This window comes from Megascapheus bottae, chromosome 7 (genome assembly GCF_031878675.1).
Source record: "Megascapheus bottae isolate mThoBot1 chromosome 7, mThoBot2.hap1, whole genome shotgun sequence".
In the NCBI taxonomy this organism is placed as follows: Eukaryota; Metazoa; Chordata; class Mammalia; order Rodentia; family Geomyidae; genus Megascapheus; species Megascapheus bottae.
The window spans coordinates 34,529,973-34,546,429 of NC_143515.1; the positions used below are offsets into that span (position 1 = coordinate 34,529,973).

General features: G+C 47.7%; 1 protein-coding gene across 16 annotated transcripts in view; it reads right to left on the reverse strand.

Annotated features, from left to right (window-relative positions):
- Nucleotides 1-16,457, reverse strand: part of Dysf (dysferlin) — a 195,436-nt gene that overhangs the window by 113,046 nt on the left and 65,933 nt on the right. For 8 of the 16 annotated variants that reach the window (XM_090336720.1, XM_090336714.1, XM_090336712.1 and 5 more), the window contains 7 exons: nucleotides 13,940-14,022; nucleotides 6,746-6,787; nucleotides 5,025-5,140; nucleotides 4,471-4,584; nucleotides 3,068-3,245; nucleotides 2,310-2,434; nucleotides 373-479 (listed from right to left, as the gene is read on the reverse strand). In XM_090336720.1, coding sequence (XP_090192846.1) covers nucleotides 373-479; nucleotides 2,310-2,434; nucleotides 3,068-3,245; nucleotides 4,471-4,584; nucleotides 5,025-5,140; nucleotides 6,746-6,787; nucleotides 13,940-14,022 — 765 coding nt within the window. The remainder of the gene's footprint in view (nucleotides 1-372; nucleotides 480-2,309; nucleotides 2,435-3,067; nucleotides 3,246-4,470; nucleotides 4,585-5,024; nucleotides 5,141-6,745; nucleotides 6,788-13,939; nucleotides 14,023-16,457) is intronic. The other 8 variants (XM_090336723.1, XM_090336718.1, XM_090336716.1 and 5 more) reach the window with 1 other exon arrangement.

Here is a 16,457-nt window from a genome sequence, read left to right on the forward strand (position 1 = left end):
CAGGTCAATAGAAGACTAAGCAGAAACCATGGTCCCTGACGTGGCTTTGGGGAAGGAGGGGCGCCACCCCCACCTCCAGTCAGCGTCTCCTGGAGATTCCATCAGGGAAATAAGAGGTCGGGGATCAGAGACACAATGCTCTCCATTCAGGTGAGCGGGCCTGCGCAGGCCCACAGCTGCCTCCGCTGCTGCAGGGAGATTTATGACCTGCTCCAAATGTCACCTTTTCAACTCCCCGCGCTGGCTCCACCACCTTTGGACTCAGCCTAGGCTGGACTGCTGGCCAAGCGTGGCTGGGAGACGTGCCGACGCTCACTGCCACACATGAACACTTACAGGGAAGCAGCCACGTGGGCGCCAGGTACCCCCTACCTGCAGTCTGCAATGAGCTCATCCATCAGCTGAGCCACCAGAGAGTCTGTGTCCTCTGTGGAACACTGTGCCTTCAAGGCCAGGTGGACCTGCTCCAAGCCAACTTCCTGTGGAACAGGCAGGCCAAGGTCAAGAATGTCACCATGATGTAGAACACACACATACACACACACACACACACACACACACACACACACACACACACACACACACACACACACACACACCTGCCACCACAGCCCAATTGGTGAACCAACAACAACAACAAAAAATGAGCAGCTAGACACCCAGAGCCAGACAACCAGCACTAACCTGGCTCAAGAACCTTCCAGGGCTCCCCACACCCAAATTCCCAAGCCTGGCACTCCAGTTTCATACCTGGGCATTAGGAATTCATAAGCTGTGTGCCAGCCCCATCGGAGCTGAATGCATCCTATCACCCACCATCTTCAAGCCAGGTATGAATTCCCCCAGGTAAACACAGGTGAGAGGCCCTTCCTGAGCCTGATGTCATCCCCTTTCCTTTCTAGAATTTACCACATATCAAAGCTCAGGCCAAAGCTACCTTCTACCACCAACAGCCCAGCAGCACTCTGCCACCACCTCAGTCTCTTAGACTTCCTTGTCCCAATGTCAGCTCTTTCATTGGGCTGCATCTGGCCTCCTCTTCTGAACCTCTCTCTACCCAGCCCTCTCCTTGGACCTCAGTCCTGTCCCGGAGGCCCCCAGGACCCCACTCTCTGTCCATCAGCTTTCCTGAGCATGTGATATATACCACAGTGGGACTACCAGTCTAGAAACAAACCCTACCAAGGAATCATGGTCCCTGCTCCCTCAAAGTCTGTAGTCTTGGAAGATAAGACAGGCCAGACTTGCCCAGCTCTAACTCCTAGTTCTCAGGCCCCGAGAGTTCCGGCTCTCAAGGTGGCCAGGGACCACAATGGTTCCCACCTGGGCCTGTACTCCATCCAGCCACTCCAAGACTCCTACTTTCCCTCTCCTTTTCCATGTCATTTGAACCATGCTCACCCACAGACTCCTCCAACCCACTTGTCTCCCTTTCCTAACCCTCTTGCCTCTTCCTTGCTTCACCAGCATGGTTACACTTGCCTCATTCACTTTTCCACATGCCATGCAACTCGGGAAGGAGCCCCCCCACCCCAGCACACATACTGCATGGAAGTACCTGGAAGCCACCACCTGGACCCTCCTTTCCACCCCCCTTGACCTTTATACTCATTCTCGTGACTCCCCTCTACTCCCTGGAAAAGCATCAGACTTGTACCTAGAGATGAGTCTTCAGAAACCCTTCCTCACCTCTCAAATACAACTCACCTCCTACCCTCGCAGCCTCTGCTCTTCTCCCAACTCCCTAGAGTCATTTCAGCCATCAGAGTCATTTCTCACAGACCTTCCAGGGCCACCAAGGCCTAAAAGTGGAAGTCTTGCAGTCTCCTTCCCAGGTCATGTCACCGTCCCCTGGGCCCCTGCAATGGCAGTCCCCCCACTGCTCTCCCTTGTTGTTCACATGCCATTCTCCTTTCTCTGAACCCCACCTCTCTCCCTTGACACCCCAAGTGTCATCTACAGAGCTCTAGGCAGGGCAGGAAAACCTTCTGTGGAATGATTCATTGCTTACTTCCAGTGACTACGAGATGGAAATGTCTCGTATGCAGTTAAGACTCAAGAGATATCTCCCTCTCTCTTCCTTCCTCCCTCCCTCCCTCCCCTCTTCCCCCCTCTGTTGCCACTACATCTGTTAGGGGTTCCCCAGTGCTCTCTTTACCCCTCTTCTGACCAGTAAATATGACACAAAACACAGAGGACACCAGCCTACAAAATCCATTGGACACAGTCACCTATCGAGTGTGCGTTGTGGGGAGCAGGGATGCAGACACGCAGGGCAGAGCAGAGGCCGTGGGCCTGCTTCTACTCACCAACCGATCGGCAATCCTGAGCAGCTGGTTCTGTGTCTCGATCCTGTGGCTAATGTCCTCCCAGTAGGAGGACAGCACCACAACTGGCTTCACATTGCCCCAGGGTAAGTAGTAGTAGTGGCACCCTATTTGGGAAGAAGGGCCTGGTTACTGGGCAAGAGAAGAGGAGCTTGATCCCTGGCAGGGGAAGAGGGGCCTGGGTGGGGTGAGGGGAGAGGGGCCTGGTTACTGGGTAGGGGCTGAGTTTGGCAGGCAAAGCACTACAGAGCCCACCCAGGCCCCTGGTCACTCAGACCCGGAGCTAGCCAAGGTAGGAAGGGAACTGAGCAGACGGGTGCCTTCTCCACCCCCAATCTTAGAATCCCCGGACAGGTGTGGGGTGTCATCTGTACTCTTCCACATCCACACTGAGTGGGGAATCAGAGAGCTCCATCTCTCACTGAGACACTTTAGCACAGCGAAAGAGAGAGGTCAATAAAATGACCCTGAAATCAAGACCATATTCTCCAACATCTCCAAGCTACCCAGACGCCATGTAATGACCCAGGTGGTTCAAGATCAGTGTGATCGCTGCATTCTCAAGACCCCAACGTATGGGAACATGGGGGGGGGGCCAAGGAGAGGGGGGGGGAAATGGGAGCACAGCAGGGGATCTGAGAAGGGGTTTCTAGGCCAGGTATATGGAGTAGGCCCCCAATAGCTTTCCATGGGAGGCAGGATTTAGGGTTCAGCCCCTGCTCTATGACTCAGGACCTCACCATCGAAGACCGCCCGGCTGTACTGGGTAGTGGAGGCCAGCGGCAGACAGGTTGTGTCAAACTTGTTGCCGTAGTTCCCGATGCTGACCTCAAACTGGATGGCATCATCCACATCCTGCAGCATGGACGCGGAGTAGAAGGCAGCGAAGAGGGAATATTTGCGCCTCCGGAGGTACTTCTGTGGGCAGAGAGGGCAGGCAGAGGGCATGAGGAAAAACCAAGGGGACAGGTGGGCACAACAGGTCACTGGTCTCGCAGGCCTTTACCACGACCCCCCACCAGTAACCCCTGGCTGGGCTGACCAGTGGCAGAGTCCAGGTTTGATTATAAACTGAACAGACTCTTTCCAGGTCTCTGTGTGTTTGGCCACGTTTCCTATTAAGATCTGCTCTTCCAAGGTCATGTTGCTCCTCAATCCAAACCGGTAGCAATGGCACCACCACATCAGGGAGGCAAGGTCTCCCACAGTGCCCCTCAAGGCAGCGGGGTCTTATCTTCCATTCTACCTCACCAGGCCCTGCCCAGAATGCCCATAGGCCCTGCAGAGGTCTCCACAAGCCAACCCTGCTGCAGTAAAAACAGACCACCTCGGCCATGTACTTGGGCTATGTGAAGCCCCCCTTGCTCCCTCCTTGACATAGGGCACTGGACTAAGGGCATTCTTTCCTATGTCCTGATTTGAACCACCATGATTCTATGGTTCCTTCCATTGGGAGGCACAGAGAAGCAGGATTAAGCAATTGGAGTTTCGGAGAATGTAAATAGTAATGACAGCTAACACTTAATGAGTACTTACTGCATACATATCTTAATTCACTTCTCACCACAATCATATGAGGTAAGTTTAATTATTACACCCACTTTACAGGCAGGGAAGTAGCCCATAAGTGGTAGGATCCAAGCCACAGCTCTATGACTACAGTGTCTGAATGCTCCTAGAGACAAGGCCTAGCTCCACCATTCATTCCTCTTGATATGTCTGGGCTTCGGTTTCCCCGTCTATAAAATAGAGATAGAAACCATAGCAGCCTTGTGGGGTCCCGTGAAGATTCAATAACATCAAGGGCATTCCATAGTAGTACCAAACATCTGCTAAGGGTATAGTCGACCTAACAGATCCCCATTCCTATATGACTATGAGAAAACAGCATCTCATGTGGCACTGACCTCTACACTTTCAAAATACTCTCCTTTATCTTTGTTTATTCCTCTGGCATTGCAAGTGGGATTCCTGTCACATTCTTCCCACTTCTCAACTGGACTGTCAATTACCCGAAGAAGTGGAGTCACAATACGTGCGGAACAGAACAATGTCCCTTCTCTACCATGATGCTTGCTTGGCCACCTGTCTCTCTCCCACCCCTAAGAGGACCCCACCTCCCTCCCAGCTCCGGGACCCTCACCTCCACCCGGAGGATGTCATCTGCAGGGAGGTCCTCCACCTTCTGCTCACTGTGCTCCACCAGCTTGGTCTCCAGAGACAGCAGAAGCCGGCCTCGGTAGGCCACGCCTTCCCCCTGCACGGCGACCCCAGGTCACCAGCCCAAGCAGATGTGGGGAAAGAAAGGAGCATGGTTTGGCTCTCAAGCAGTTCATCTCCCAGGCAGCCAGGAAGCTGAGCCAACCCACCATTCTTCCGATGAGGATGTCATGGCCCAGAGTGCTCGGGGGACATGCCAAGCCACCCAGTGAGATAGCCAGCACCACCTCTAGCCCAGCCCTAGGAGATGAAACCTGGGAGTCATGGGCCTGGGTGTCTTGAAAAAGGGCCCAGTGTCCCTAGGGGGGAGGCAGAGGGGAACAGGGAAGGAGACGAGCCAGGTAGAATTAGAATTAGGGTACTCTGATGGGTCCAGCCTGCTCAGGCTTCATGCAGCCCATGAAGTCTCAGCTGGGCATGAATGCCACCACGTCAGGTGGGAGACCCCAGAGGATTTCTCAGGATGTGGCAGCTCACCTTTCCCGTGTTGAGCTCTGCATAGGGGTCTGGGAAGCCCGTGAATTCCCGGGGACTGCCATACAGGTTCACATAGCAGGGGCCGAAGGTGGGGAGGAAGCCCAGGTTGTCGTCCACTGAAGACACAAGCAGGGGTCAGAGAGGCCCCCCTCTGTGGGAATTTCTAGAACTCAACCCAGCCACCTTCATAACCCAGTCCACCCCAGCCCTTCAGTTTCGCCACATGCATCAGATAGAATCTTTGGGAACAACAATGACACTGGTGAGATCTGTCATTGCATCCCATCAGTCCATTTAGTCCTTGCCACTATGAGTCTCATTTTACAGAGGAAGATGTAGAGGCTTAGGGATACAAAGCAGCACACAATGATAAAGTGGCCAGGCCCAGCACGGTGTGCCTTCAAAGCCCATCCAAGCCTGGGGAGGCCTGGATAAAGGAAGACCCAGAGCCTCATAACCTGAAAAGCTATCTCTCAGGGGACAGGAAGAGGCTGTGCCTACATGTCCCTTCCCCACAGCCAAACCCCAGGAACATGTCCCCAAGTCCTGATGGCCCTGACTCATTTCAGGACACACACACACACACACACACACACACACACACACACACACTCTACAAAGAATGGTGGTTGTAATGCAGCAGATTGGAGAAGAGTTAGAGAATGAACACAGCAGGAAAAAAAAAATTCTACATCATGCTCATCCTTTGGGGAGGCTCTCTTTTGTCCATTTGTCATTTGGGAGTTCGTGGATACACTTCCTAGGAGGGCCCTTCACTAGCCACACTCTGAAAACCTTGCAAAGGCAGGTAGGTGTCCCTTTTTGAAAGAGGACATTTCCAGAATACCAAAGATGGGAGACAGGATTAAAATCATGTGGGATGATGCTATCCAAACTTGGATAGGCTAAACAAGCATAAGAACAAGAGGGGTGGGCTAGGAGTTTGGCCTAGTGGTAGAGTGCTTGCCTAGCATGCACGAAGACCCAGGTTCGATTCCTTGGTACCACATACATAGCAAAAAGCCAGAAGTGGTGCTGAGGCTCAAGTGGTAGAGCTCTAGCCTTGAGAAAGTCCAAGGACAGTGCTCAGGCCCTGAGCCCAAGCCTGGGACTGGCAAAAAAAAAAAAGAGAGAACAAGACGGGTGCTAGGGCTGGGCCCATGGTAGGTGCTGTGAGCTGCTTCTGGGAGCCCGTAGGGTAGCATGCCTGCCCGCCAGTCAGGAATGCCCTGAACCTTCCACTTGTTCCCCCATCCAGACCTCAGCACAGGCAACGCGCTGGCTCTGGGAACAGAAGATGGCCTTGGATCTTCCATGAATACCACTCATCATTTCTGTTGATCGTCTTGATTATGATTTCCCTCCTGAATTTCCACTTTAGGAGTTTTTCACTACCGCTAACCCCTTCCTAGTCCCCCAGATGCCTTACACTTCCCCAGACTGCCCACAGCTCCCATATCTGCCTCAACTCCTCCTTCTAGTGTCATCCCAAGCATGGGGAGAGGTCTGCCAGAGAGGGAAGAATCTGTCCTCAAGACATTCCAAATGACTTCAGTGTTTAACCAGTGGCAGGAAGGAAACTGAGCAAGGTAAACTCAGAGGCTGGGGCGACTCTCAACAGTACCCCATGCAAATCAGAAAACCCCATCTCCAGCATTCATCCCCCTCCAATAAGGGCCCACAAATCCATCCCCTCAGACCCCTAGGTGACAGTAACGTACGGTCTGTGGCTTGTGGAGGCTTGGCCACACCTGCAGGCTCCTCTGAAGCATAAAGAAATGGAACAGGTGTTAGGATGGACATGGCTAGAAGGAGAAATGGTTATGTGACTGGGAGCTGGCAGATGAATGGAAGGACAGCTCCTGCATGGGAAGCAGACATGGCCCCAGACCCCACCCCCAGCCCAGCCAGACACAGCCCCCAGTATCACAATCACTTGAAACATGATCCAATATACCCAAGAAATAACACAGAAAAAAAATGTGCTTTTCTCTATTATATTGGAATATAATGCTTTTCTTATATTATATTAGTGAGAAAAATAAAATACAGACATAAGAAAAGGGTGAGCAAAACACAAAAGAGCCTGGAGCAAGGCCCCTCAACACTCAGTGCTCCAAGCCCAATAGGACAGAGCTAAGCAAGGGCATTTCAAGGTACAACATCTCCACCTAGTGGTGAATTCTATTACTGCCACAGAAAACAACATGTTGCATTTTCACAACAGCAGGCGCCTAGACCTGGCTTCTAACACCTGCTGCTTCCAGTAAAGTATGGTGACAGATGCTGATCATTAAACGAAGGCTCTGCACATCTGAGCCTACCCCTAAATGCTGATGAAATGTATCTAAAAATAATAGAAGCAAGGAAAATATGCTCTGGCCACTCTGGATTCTTGATATCCATTATTCACTTCTGAGCCGGTAGATGACCCAAAGAAAGGAGCACCTTCCATCTCCTTCCTCTGTTTCTGTGATGTCTGCCTCTTTCTACCCTTTATCATTTTTAACTAGCCAAGTATAATCATGTCTGAGTTCATGGATGAGCCTTGCTGATTATTTTTATCCATTATTCACCTTGGCCTATTACCTCCAAAAATAAAATCCAAAATCTCATTGCTGTTTTTCCATGGCTCCATAGTGACAGTTAGGAGCCAAAGGTCAGGCAAAATGTCACAAAGGAAGAATGGGCAGAGAGGAATAGGGAAGTGAGGATGAGGACAGGGAAGACAAGACCTGGGCTAGCCCCTCCCCTCTGCAGCCAGGCCTCAGCTACAAGTGCTTCCTGGTGGCCATTTTCACACCCACTAAACCAACTTTCACCAAAGGGAAAGTCGGGCCCCTGGCCATCGGGGAATGGGCTTCCTCAACAATACAACCAATATAGGCACAACTGTGATTCCAAGGAAAGCAGTGGCCAGGGACCACCAAAAAGAAACCGTTTCTACTTAAGGTCCTTCCAAATGATTCCCAAGAGACTAAAGAAGCTAAAATCATGGTTCCAACTCCCATGTGCTTCTTGCAAAGGCGAACTTGGCTTCTTACCCACAACCAGGCAGACACACGTGGCCCTAATCCTGCCAGCCATCTGATCAATACACAGGCCTCAGAGGACTAGAAGGAGTGTGCACTCCTTTGCATTCATTGGTTCATTCATCAAGCCTCCCCAGGCACAATACTAGGCACTGGGAGGCCAGGTCATAGGTCTCTGGGAACTTCAATTCCACCCCCACCCCACACACACACACCCGCACCATCACCACCACAACCAAGTTCTCTTCCCTGTGTCTGCTGACAGCTCATAAAGTCAAGGGCAGGGCAACCAGAGGGCCACCCAAGACAAAGCCTCTATTTAGTCCTCATCATCCTTCTGCCAAAACACAAGTGTTTTAGTGTGCTTTCCTTGAGCCCAGAGATCCAGAAGTGTGGACGCCCCAAGTCACAGATCAATGCTCCCCATTGCCCCAGTTCCCTCACCTGGGGAAACTGGAAGGAATCGACAGCAGGCCTCCTCCCCCAAGAGCCGCAAGGCCCAGCCCTGCAGACAGTCGTCAGTGTGCCTTGAAGGAGCCGAGGGTGTTACCTGCAGCCATTTCTGCCAGCCCCCTCCGCCTCTCGGCACATCCCCAAGCCATGGCATTTGACTGCCTGACACTAGCCTGAGCCAGGCAGGGGAAGAAACCAAACACTGCTGGGAAATCATCTTCAGCTACGTTCCGAAGACAGAAAGATGAACTTTGGGTTTCTCGGCCATGGAAAAAACTGTTGGGTACAAATGCTATTTCTGTATCATGACTGTCATGTGTATAAAGTTATCAAAGATGCTGGGTGGTTTTCACGGCTCTCATGTATCTGAGAACAGTCCTTTAAAAAAAAAACTTCCCTTAATATGTTGGTGGTGTTCAAGGTCCAAAAAATACTTCACTGTACCCAGGCAAAACCCATGGGCATAATTGCTTAAGTGGTAACTGTGGGGTCTTCTCCTCCCCGGAAACAAAAACAAGACACAAAACCAAAAGCACTTGGTCAAAATAAACCATCAGGGGAACTGGGAGTGAGGGGTGTGGAGAGCATACCCATTTTTACAGTCCACTTTGGCTGGGGTTAAGAGATGACGGAAGCATGCTAGATCCCACATGAGAAGAAAAGAAATACGACCGTCCCCCACCCTGGAAAAAAAAAAAGGAAAGTGAGGGAACAACATGTTCTAAAGGGGCTTTAGGATGAGTGAGGAAAGCTGAGAAGGGAACACGACAAGAGGTAACCCTTCAGGGCTAGAGACAAACTTTAGCTCCAAAAGGGACCTACCTGTACAGAAGGCATGTTAGAGAACCTGAGAAGTCTTAAATAGCCCGTTTTATCAGTGTATTTAGCCCTTTTATGGTCACAAAGATGAAGCTATTGAGTAGCGTATCCAAAAATTAAGTTAACTGAGTGCAGAAAAAAGTCTCATTTATTTCCAGAACAATCTGTGGAGGGGGTTGTGAGGGGGTGCAGGGATGGGGGTAAGGTTCTACTTTGACTGCCTCCCTGAAGCACCCAGAGGTTGCTTGTAACTTGAGCGCCATCTAGTGGCCGCATAAACACTGGCCAGTTAAGAGAGTCATGATGCCAGAAAGAGGAAGATAAACACTACTCCAGAAATGGGAGTGAGGGAGGACCTTAAACTCCCCCACTAGGTGGCTGATGGCAGGCACCAGTATAGCTTCATGGACCAACAGCTGTCATAAGTCAGAAATGCCACACTGTGCCTCCACCAGTATCTATCCCAGGATTCAGAGGTAGGAAGACTATGAGTAACAAACTAAAGAAGAGCTTCCCATACATTCTGCACCACCCCCTGAAGCACTGCCCCCATCACAGCTCTCACCCTGTACCTGTAGGGCAGCCCTCAGCAGAACTTCCTGACCAGCTAGAAAGGAACCAAAACCTGGACGGAATTGTGCCTAGAGCTAATGGGGGAAAGGGAGGATTATTGAGTTTTAAAAGTGCCACTTTGTGATTTCTATCAATGAAAGGATTGAACAAGGAGATACAGATGGCAGAGAGTTGATAGGTGCGAGGTGTTGAAGCTGAGAGAGGGTGCTTGGGAGACGACCATACAATTCTTGAGTTCGGTGTTTATTTGGAACTTTCAAATAATTCAAGCTTTTGATTGTAAGGAGGTCCCAGAGGATCTACAAGATCACTGGATGAATGCATATCAGGAACGAAGCACGTTACCCTGTCCTACAGCCAAAGATCTGGACAGACACACAATGAAGATCGCCTGTCTGTAGAAAGGAGCCAAGCTGAACAGATCTTCTAGAGAGCAGACTGGGGGAAGGGACTGTCGGAGACCTCCAGGAGAGGGAAACAGGAGAGCCACCAGGAGAAAATAGTTTGAGATCTTCAGTAGTGTCTTGACAAAGCAAAACTTCTGGGAGAAGACAGGGAGAAAGAAGAGGCAGATCCAGAAGAATAACTAGAGAAAGATAAGGAGGCTTGACAAGGACCAAAATGTGCAAGGGCCAAGGTTCAACCTCACCACAAAGAAAGGAGAAATGGTAAAGAGAAATCACACAGGCAACACCAAAATGCCCAAATGATCAAAACAGCCAGGGTTAACTTAGGGTTAATCCTGTGCCAGTCACTGTAAGAGCTTCACATTTATCTTCTATCATCTCACTGGATCCTTTTAAGAAACCACAGGGGTTTCTATCCATGCTATGGATAGAAAGCTGGAACAACTCCCTCCATTACAAAGAAGCAGAGTTGACAGAATCTAAGCCCCAAATGGCTAGCTCCAATGCTGAGGCACTCACTGTTATCCCAACCTGCCTTCATCTCTCCACACATCGGTTAGAATACAAAATATTCCTTATCTCAAACTTAGGAATTCACCAGGGAAAAGATCCACATGTATCACAGGCCAGTTGAGGTGTTCTGGTCAACACTGGACCCAGCTACTACAATGTGTCATAACGTTGTAGTGACTAATGGCATCGTAATAGTCGTTATCTGTGTAAGAATACTCTCTGGTGTCTATACAACAACAAAATCACCCAGCAAAACATTTGTAGAATTTATTCCTGTAATGAAGCATTATATAGCTGATATTTTCTAAACTTCAATAATTATATAGAAATTCCTCTAAGTAGTGTCTAATCAGGAGAAAACAAACATGTGACTCAAGTAATACTGCTCTCCGAAATATGTCCAAATAGATTAAATATCTAAATGTAATTTTTTTAAGTTTTAAATGGAATTAAAGCTGAGCACCTGTGAATCATGCCTGTAATACAAGCTACTCAAAAAGCTGACACATGAGGAACGCAGCTCAAAGCCAGCTGGGGCAGGAAAATCCTTGAGACTCTTATCTCCAATTAACCATCAAAAACTCAGAAGCAGACATGTGGGCTTAGGTGGCAGAGAGCTAATCTTGAGTGAAATAGGTAAGGGACAACACCTAGGCCCCGAGTTCAAGCCCTAGTACTAGCACACAGACAAAAAAGTAAGACCTAGGCATTTGCCAAAGACCTTTTAAACATAATGCAGAAACTATATTTGAATTATTTAAATAAATCTAAATTAGAACATTTTAAAAGGAAACAGTAAAATAAGTCTAAAGAGAGTTAAAAGTACACCAATGAAAATTCCAATAAAGTTTAAACAGAAATAACTAATGAGGCTAATTGAAAAAATAGAAAAAGAAAATTCAAACACAATAGATATAACAAAAAAGAAAACCAAGCAGGTAGAAGGAATTGTTTTAACTAGAAAAGGTTACTCTGCAAAACACTACGTAAATAAATTTGAAAACCTCCATGTAATGGATGTTTTTCCAGGAAATATAAATTATCAAAATTGACTAGAGTAAAAGTAACAAACTAAAAATAACAATGATCACAGGAGGAATTGAAAAGTTTTTAAAGAGCCATTACTACACCCACTCAAAAAGGGCACCCAGCCCATATGGTTTTATGGGTGAATTATTTCAAACCCTCAAAAGACTATATTCTTATGTTATATAAACTGTTCCAGATGTTTGAGAAGACTTTAAATCTTTCCAATTAATTTTACAGAGCCAGCATAACCCAGATACAAAAACCAAAGAAATAATAAGCAGACATACCAATTGAAGATAATAGAAAATCAAGAAACAGGCCCAAGAACACATTAAGGAATTTAGTAGGTGACAAGTCAGCATTGCAAAATATAGGGAACAGATTATTCCAAGCATTGGTATCACCAGTGAACAATTTTTTTAAAGTCATGTTAGATCCCTTTCTTATTCACTGAGGAAAATATGAACAGATTTGACTACATACAAATTTAAGTTTCTATAAGTCAAAAACTATAAAGATAAAACAGAATTATTTGCCAAATATATGATGGGGGAAAGTTAGTCTCTGTATGAGCATAGAACTCTTATCAAACAGTGAGAAAAAGGCAAACAGAAATATCAGAAATATGGGCCATGAGAATGCATTTATAATAACTATAAAATACATAAACATATGATATAAAAATTTATAGTATGTTAGTCTATTTACCAAATGTCAATGAGATGAAAATTAAGGGAACAAATGAGATATCATTTATATCCATCAAATCAACACAGTCGCATCATGTTTGCTTGTCTTCCTTGTTCGTGGATGGTGCTCAACCACTTGAACCATGACTCCACTTGAGTTTTTTGCTGATTATTCTGGAGATGTCTCACTGACTTTTATGCCCTAGCTAGCTTTAAACCATGATCTTCTAGAGCTCATCCTTCTAGGTAGCTAGGATTATAAGCATACATCACTGATATCAGGCTCAAAATTATTTTCTGATATTATTTTAGCCTGTGTTGATGAGGGCACAATACATGAAGCCTATGAAAGTGACTGGAGAAAAAATTAATCCTGACTTTTTGTGGGGCAACTTGGGCCTTAAAGAAGTCTCGATCCCCTAACCTTGCAATTCCTCCTGTAGATATTCAGCCTAAGGAAACGCATGGGTTGGGGTGTAGCTCAGGATCAGGGCATTTGCCCAGTATGTGTGAGGCCCTGGATGCAACATGAAATAGCACACAGAGTTAGAGTTTGTTCCATCTTAGATTTTGAAAAAGAAAACTGGTGTATGCATGAGATTTCGCTACCAAAAAAAAACTTCCATTGCAAAATAAGTTGTTCCTAATGTAGAAAAACTAGAAAATTCCTAAATATTCAACATTCACCCAAGGAATAGTGGTACATTAACATGGCTAAATTCTCATTCGCTTAGAAGAGAGCATTTAATCATGTGAAAAGACATCCATGTAGTAACACCAAGTGGCTAAACGCAATTTTCAAAACAATTCCCTTTTAATGTATATATGCATATATCCATGTATATGTGTATATCTATGAACACGAATATACATTCATGCACACAGAAGGGTCTTGTGAAATTCACAGTTCTTATCTGCAGGGGGTACATTTTACATTCTTTCAGATCATTTATTTAAAAATTTACATAAGGACAAGGAAATACTTTTAAACAGACCAACAAATGCTTTTTCAAAAGGAAACCTGCTGTTGTGCACAAGAACAATGTAGTGTCCAGTAGATGATGAAACCACAGCCACCATATTGGTGCAAGAATAACTTACCCCGCTGGGCTCACACTGTAATCCTTGCTACTCGGGAGGCTGAGAGCTGAGGATTACAGTTCGAGGCCAGCCAAGGCAGATACAACCGAGAGACTCTTATCTCCAATTAACAAAAGCTGGAACTGGAGGTCTGGCTCAAGTGGTAAAATACCCACCAAGTGAAAGAGAACACAAGACCCTGAGTTCAAGTCCTGGTACTGACATAAATATGTTAGTAAGTAAATAATGTACAGGTAGAAGATAGAGGTAGGACAGGAGAGAGCATGCTGGGCCAAGGGCAGAACACAGGTGGACCATACCTTCTATTTCTCCTCCAGGAGCAGAGATTTTTGACATACCCAGGTAGGTGGTGGACACAATATCATTGTGAGTGAGGCGATCCCTAGAACAAGGGAGCAGAGAGGACCTGATCATGGGTAGGGGATGAGGCCACAGCCCACCCAAGGAAGAAACTGTCTCCACTTGTATCGTTGAAGCAAGGGTCTCAGTCAACATCAGGTATATTACTGAGGCCTGGTGATCCCGGGGAGGAAGGCACTAGAAGGAAAGCTTGCTGGAGACCCTCCTGGAAGGACCCAGTCCATTTCCCCAACCACCAAACATCACATTGGTCAACTGCACTGGGCCACCAGTCAGGCTCTCTGTAGGCAGACTACAGGTTGACAGGGAGGAGGCTTGACACAGGCAGAATGGGGAGCAGAAGGGTGCTTGGGTAACCCAGTTCCCAGAACAGGGCAGCTGAGCTTTCCAGGAGCAAATAAATGAGCAAGATCGAGGAAGAGTTCAGATGACCCCATCCAACCCATCTCCAGGCCCCAATCTTGAATCAGTCCCTGCTAATCGTTACTACATTTCTTTCTGTATGCACCCTGGAATGTGACAAAGCACTTGAACTTCCATCCTGAAGGAGCTTCACCACAACCTTGAACAACAAGTACTTTTCTTTTTTCTTTTTCTTTTCTTTCCTTTTTTTTTTTTTTTTTTTTTTTGTTGCCAGTCCTGGGGGTTGAACTCAGAGCCTGGGCACTGTCCTTGGGCTTTCTCAAGACTAGCGCTCTATCACTTGAGCTACAACACCATTTCTGGCCTTATCTATATACGTGATACCGAACAATTGAACCCAGGACTTCATGTATGCTAGGCAAGTGCTCTACCAAGAGGCCACACTCCCAGCCCCAGCAAGTACTTTTCTTAGCATCTCTGCTCTTTAAGCAAAGAAGATGAAACCCAAAGACATGAAGGTATTTCTCCACAGTGAGACAGGGAAGGAACTGGCTGAACCAGGATTGCTGACCCCAATCCTGGTCTGGTCTTGTCCTTTATCATGACACACACTGCTGCCTGACATAGGCAGCACCACTGGAGGGGCCTGTGAGTGGGGGGCGAGGACTAAGAATCTATTAGCCACTAATCTTCCAACTTTGTAGACCCTTCCTACAGACCCCACAGCTTCATGTCTGGCTTTTTGGTAGTTAATTGGAGGTAAGAGTCTCAAGGACTTTCCTACCTGAGCTGGCTTTCAACTGTGAATCTCAGATCTCAGTCTCCTGAGTAGCTAGGGTTTTCAGCCATGAGCTAGCTGATGGCATTTTTAAACTGTTATCTTGCCCCATCTTGAAAAGAGCAGGACTCGAGGATTTGTGCAGTTGATCTCTGATCTTGTCTGACTTGGAAGAGGAGGTGTGGTGAATGGAAGAATGGGGGGTTGTTTTTCTGCGTATACGAGGGGTGGGTAGGGAAAATTTGGACAATTTTTTTGTCTTTTAATGGAAAAGGAATTTTTAAACAATTTGAGAAGAAGATTAAGTTACAAGGGGGGAAGAGGGCCATATGGCGAATATCATGTTTCCAGGATTCAGGTAATAACAAAGTTTATCTGTATTTTCTGGGAAGAAAGCTCTTTTGGGATAGGAACTTGTAGCAACAGAATACTTTCTGGCCAAGAACTAGGTTTTGGGGCTTGGGGTTGCTTTTGGAAAATACAGCGAGTCTGAAAATAGACTCACAATAAAAATGCCACTTCAACCCAAACCAGAGATTCAACCACCAGATTCGGTAATGTGTTTGGATTGTACAGTATGCTGATGCCTCTGACACAGCTTCAGAAGGAGCTAGGCCAGGCCCATCCACAGCCCAAACGCACGCATCCACACACGCACACATGTACACACACACTGCCAGCCTGAATACAGAGATCACTAGGGGGGATGTCAAGTGTGTCTCTCCCCCAAACCGCTTCCCCTGGGGCTGCACATACCCGTGGTCACGGCCCTCAAGGCCTCTCCCTTGGCCCCCCCACCCCCCCTTGCTCCCTTCCCTCTAATTCTCACAAGCTGTTTTCTTTAGGCCTGGGGAACTGGCACACACTTTAATGGCTCTGCGGCCTGGGGTTTTTCCCCTAGTCTCTCATTAGCCTCCTGGTTGGGGGTGCCATGGGCCTGAGACCAAAGAACATGCCAGGGAACCACACAGCCGAGACTTTGGGGGCAGAGAAAGGGCAACTCTCTTGCTTTGGAAAACCTAGTATCCTAGAGGTCACCCTGTGAAACCCTCCATTAATGTCCCCCTCGGGTGTCAGAGGGGTCACCTAGCTGTGGACTTCAGGAGGTGATGGCACCTGGTGGCAAAGGTCACAGGCTTCGGTTCACTTTCCAGCTGTCCCTCAGATAAGTCACTGAACTCTCCCAGCTGTTCTGTGAAGTAGGACCATATCGTGGGGGCAGTGGCCGATGGACTTGGCCGTGGGAAGTGATGGTAGGTGGTTAACAAGTGCTAGACACTCTGGTTTTTAAGAGGTGCCTGGGAGTTACTATCGTC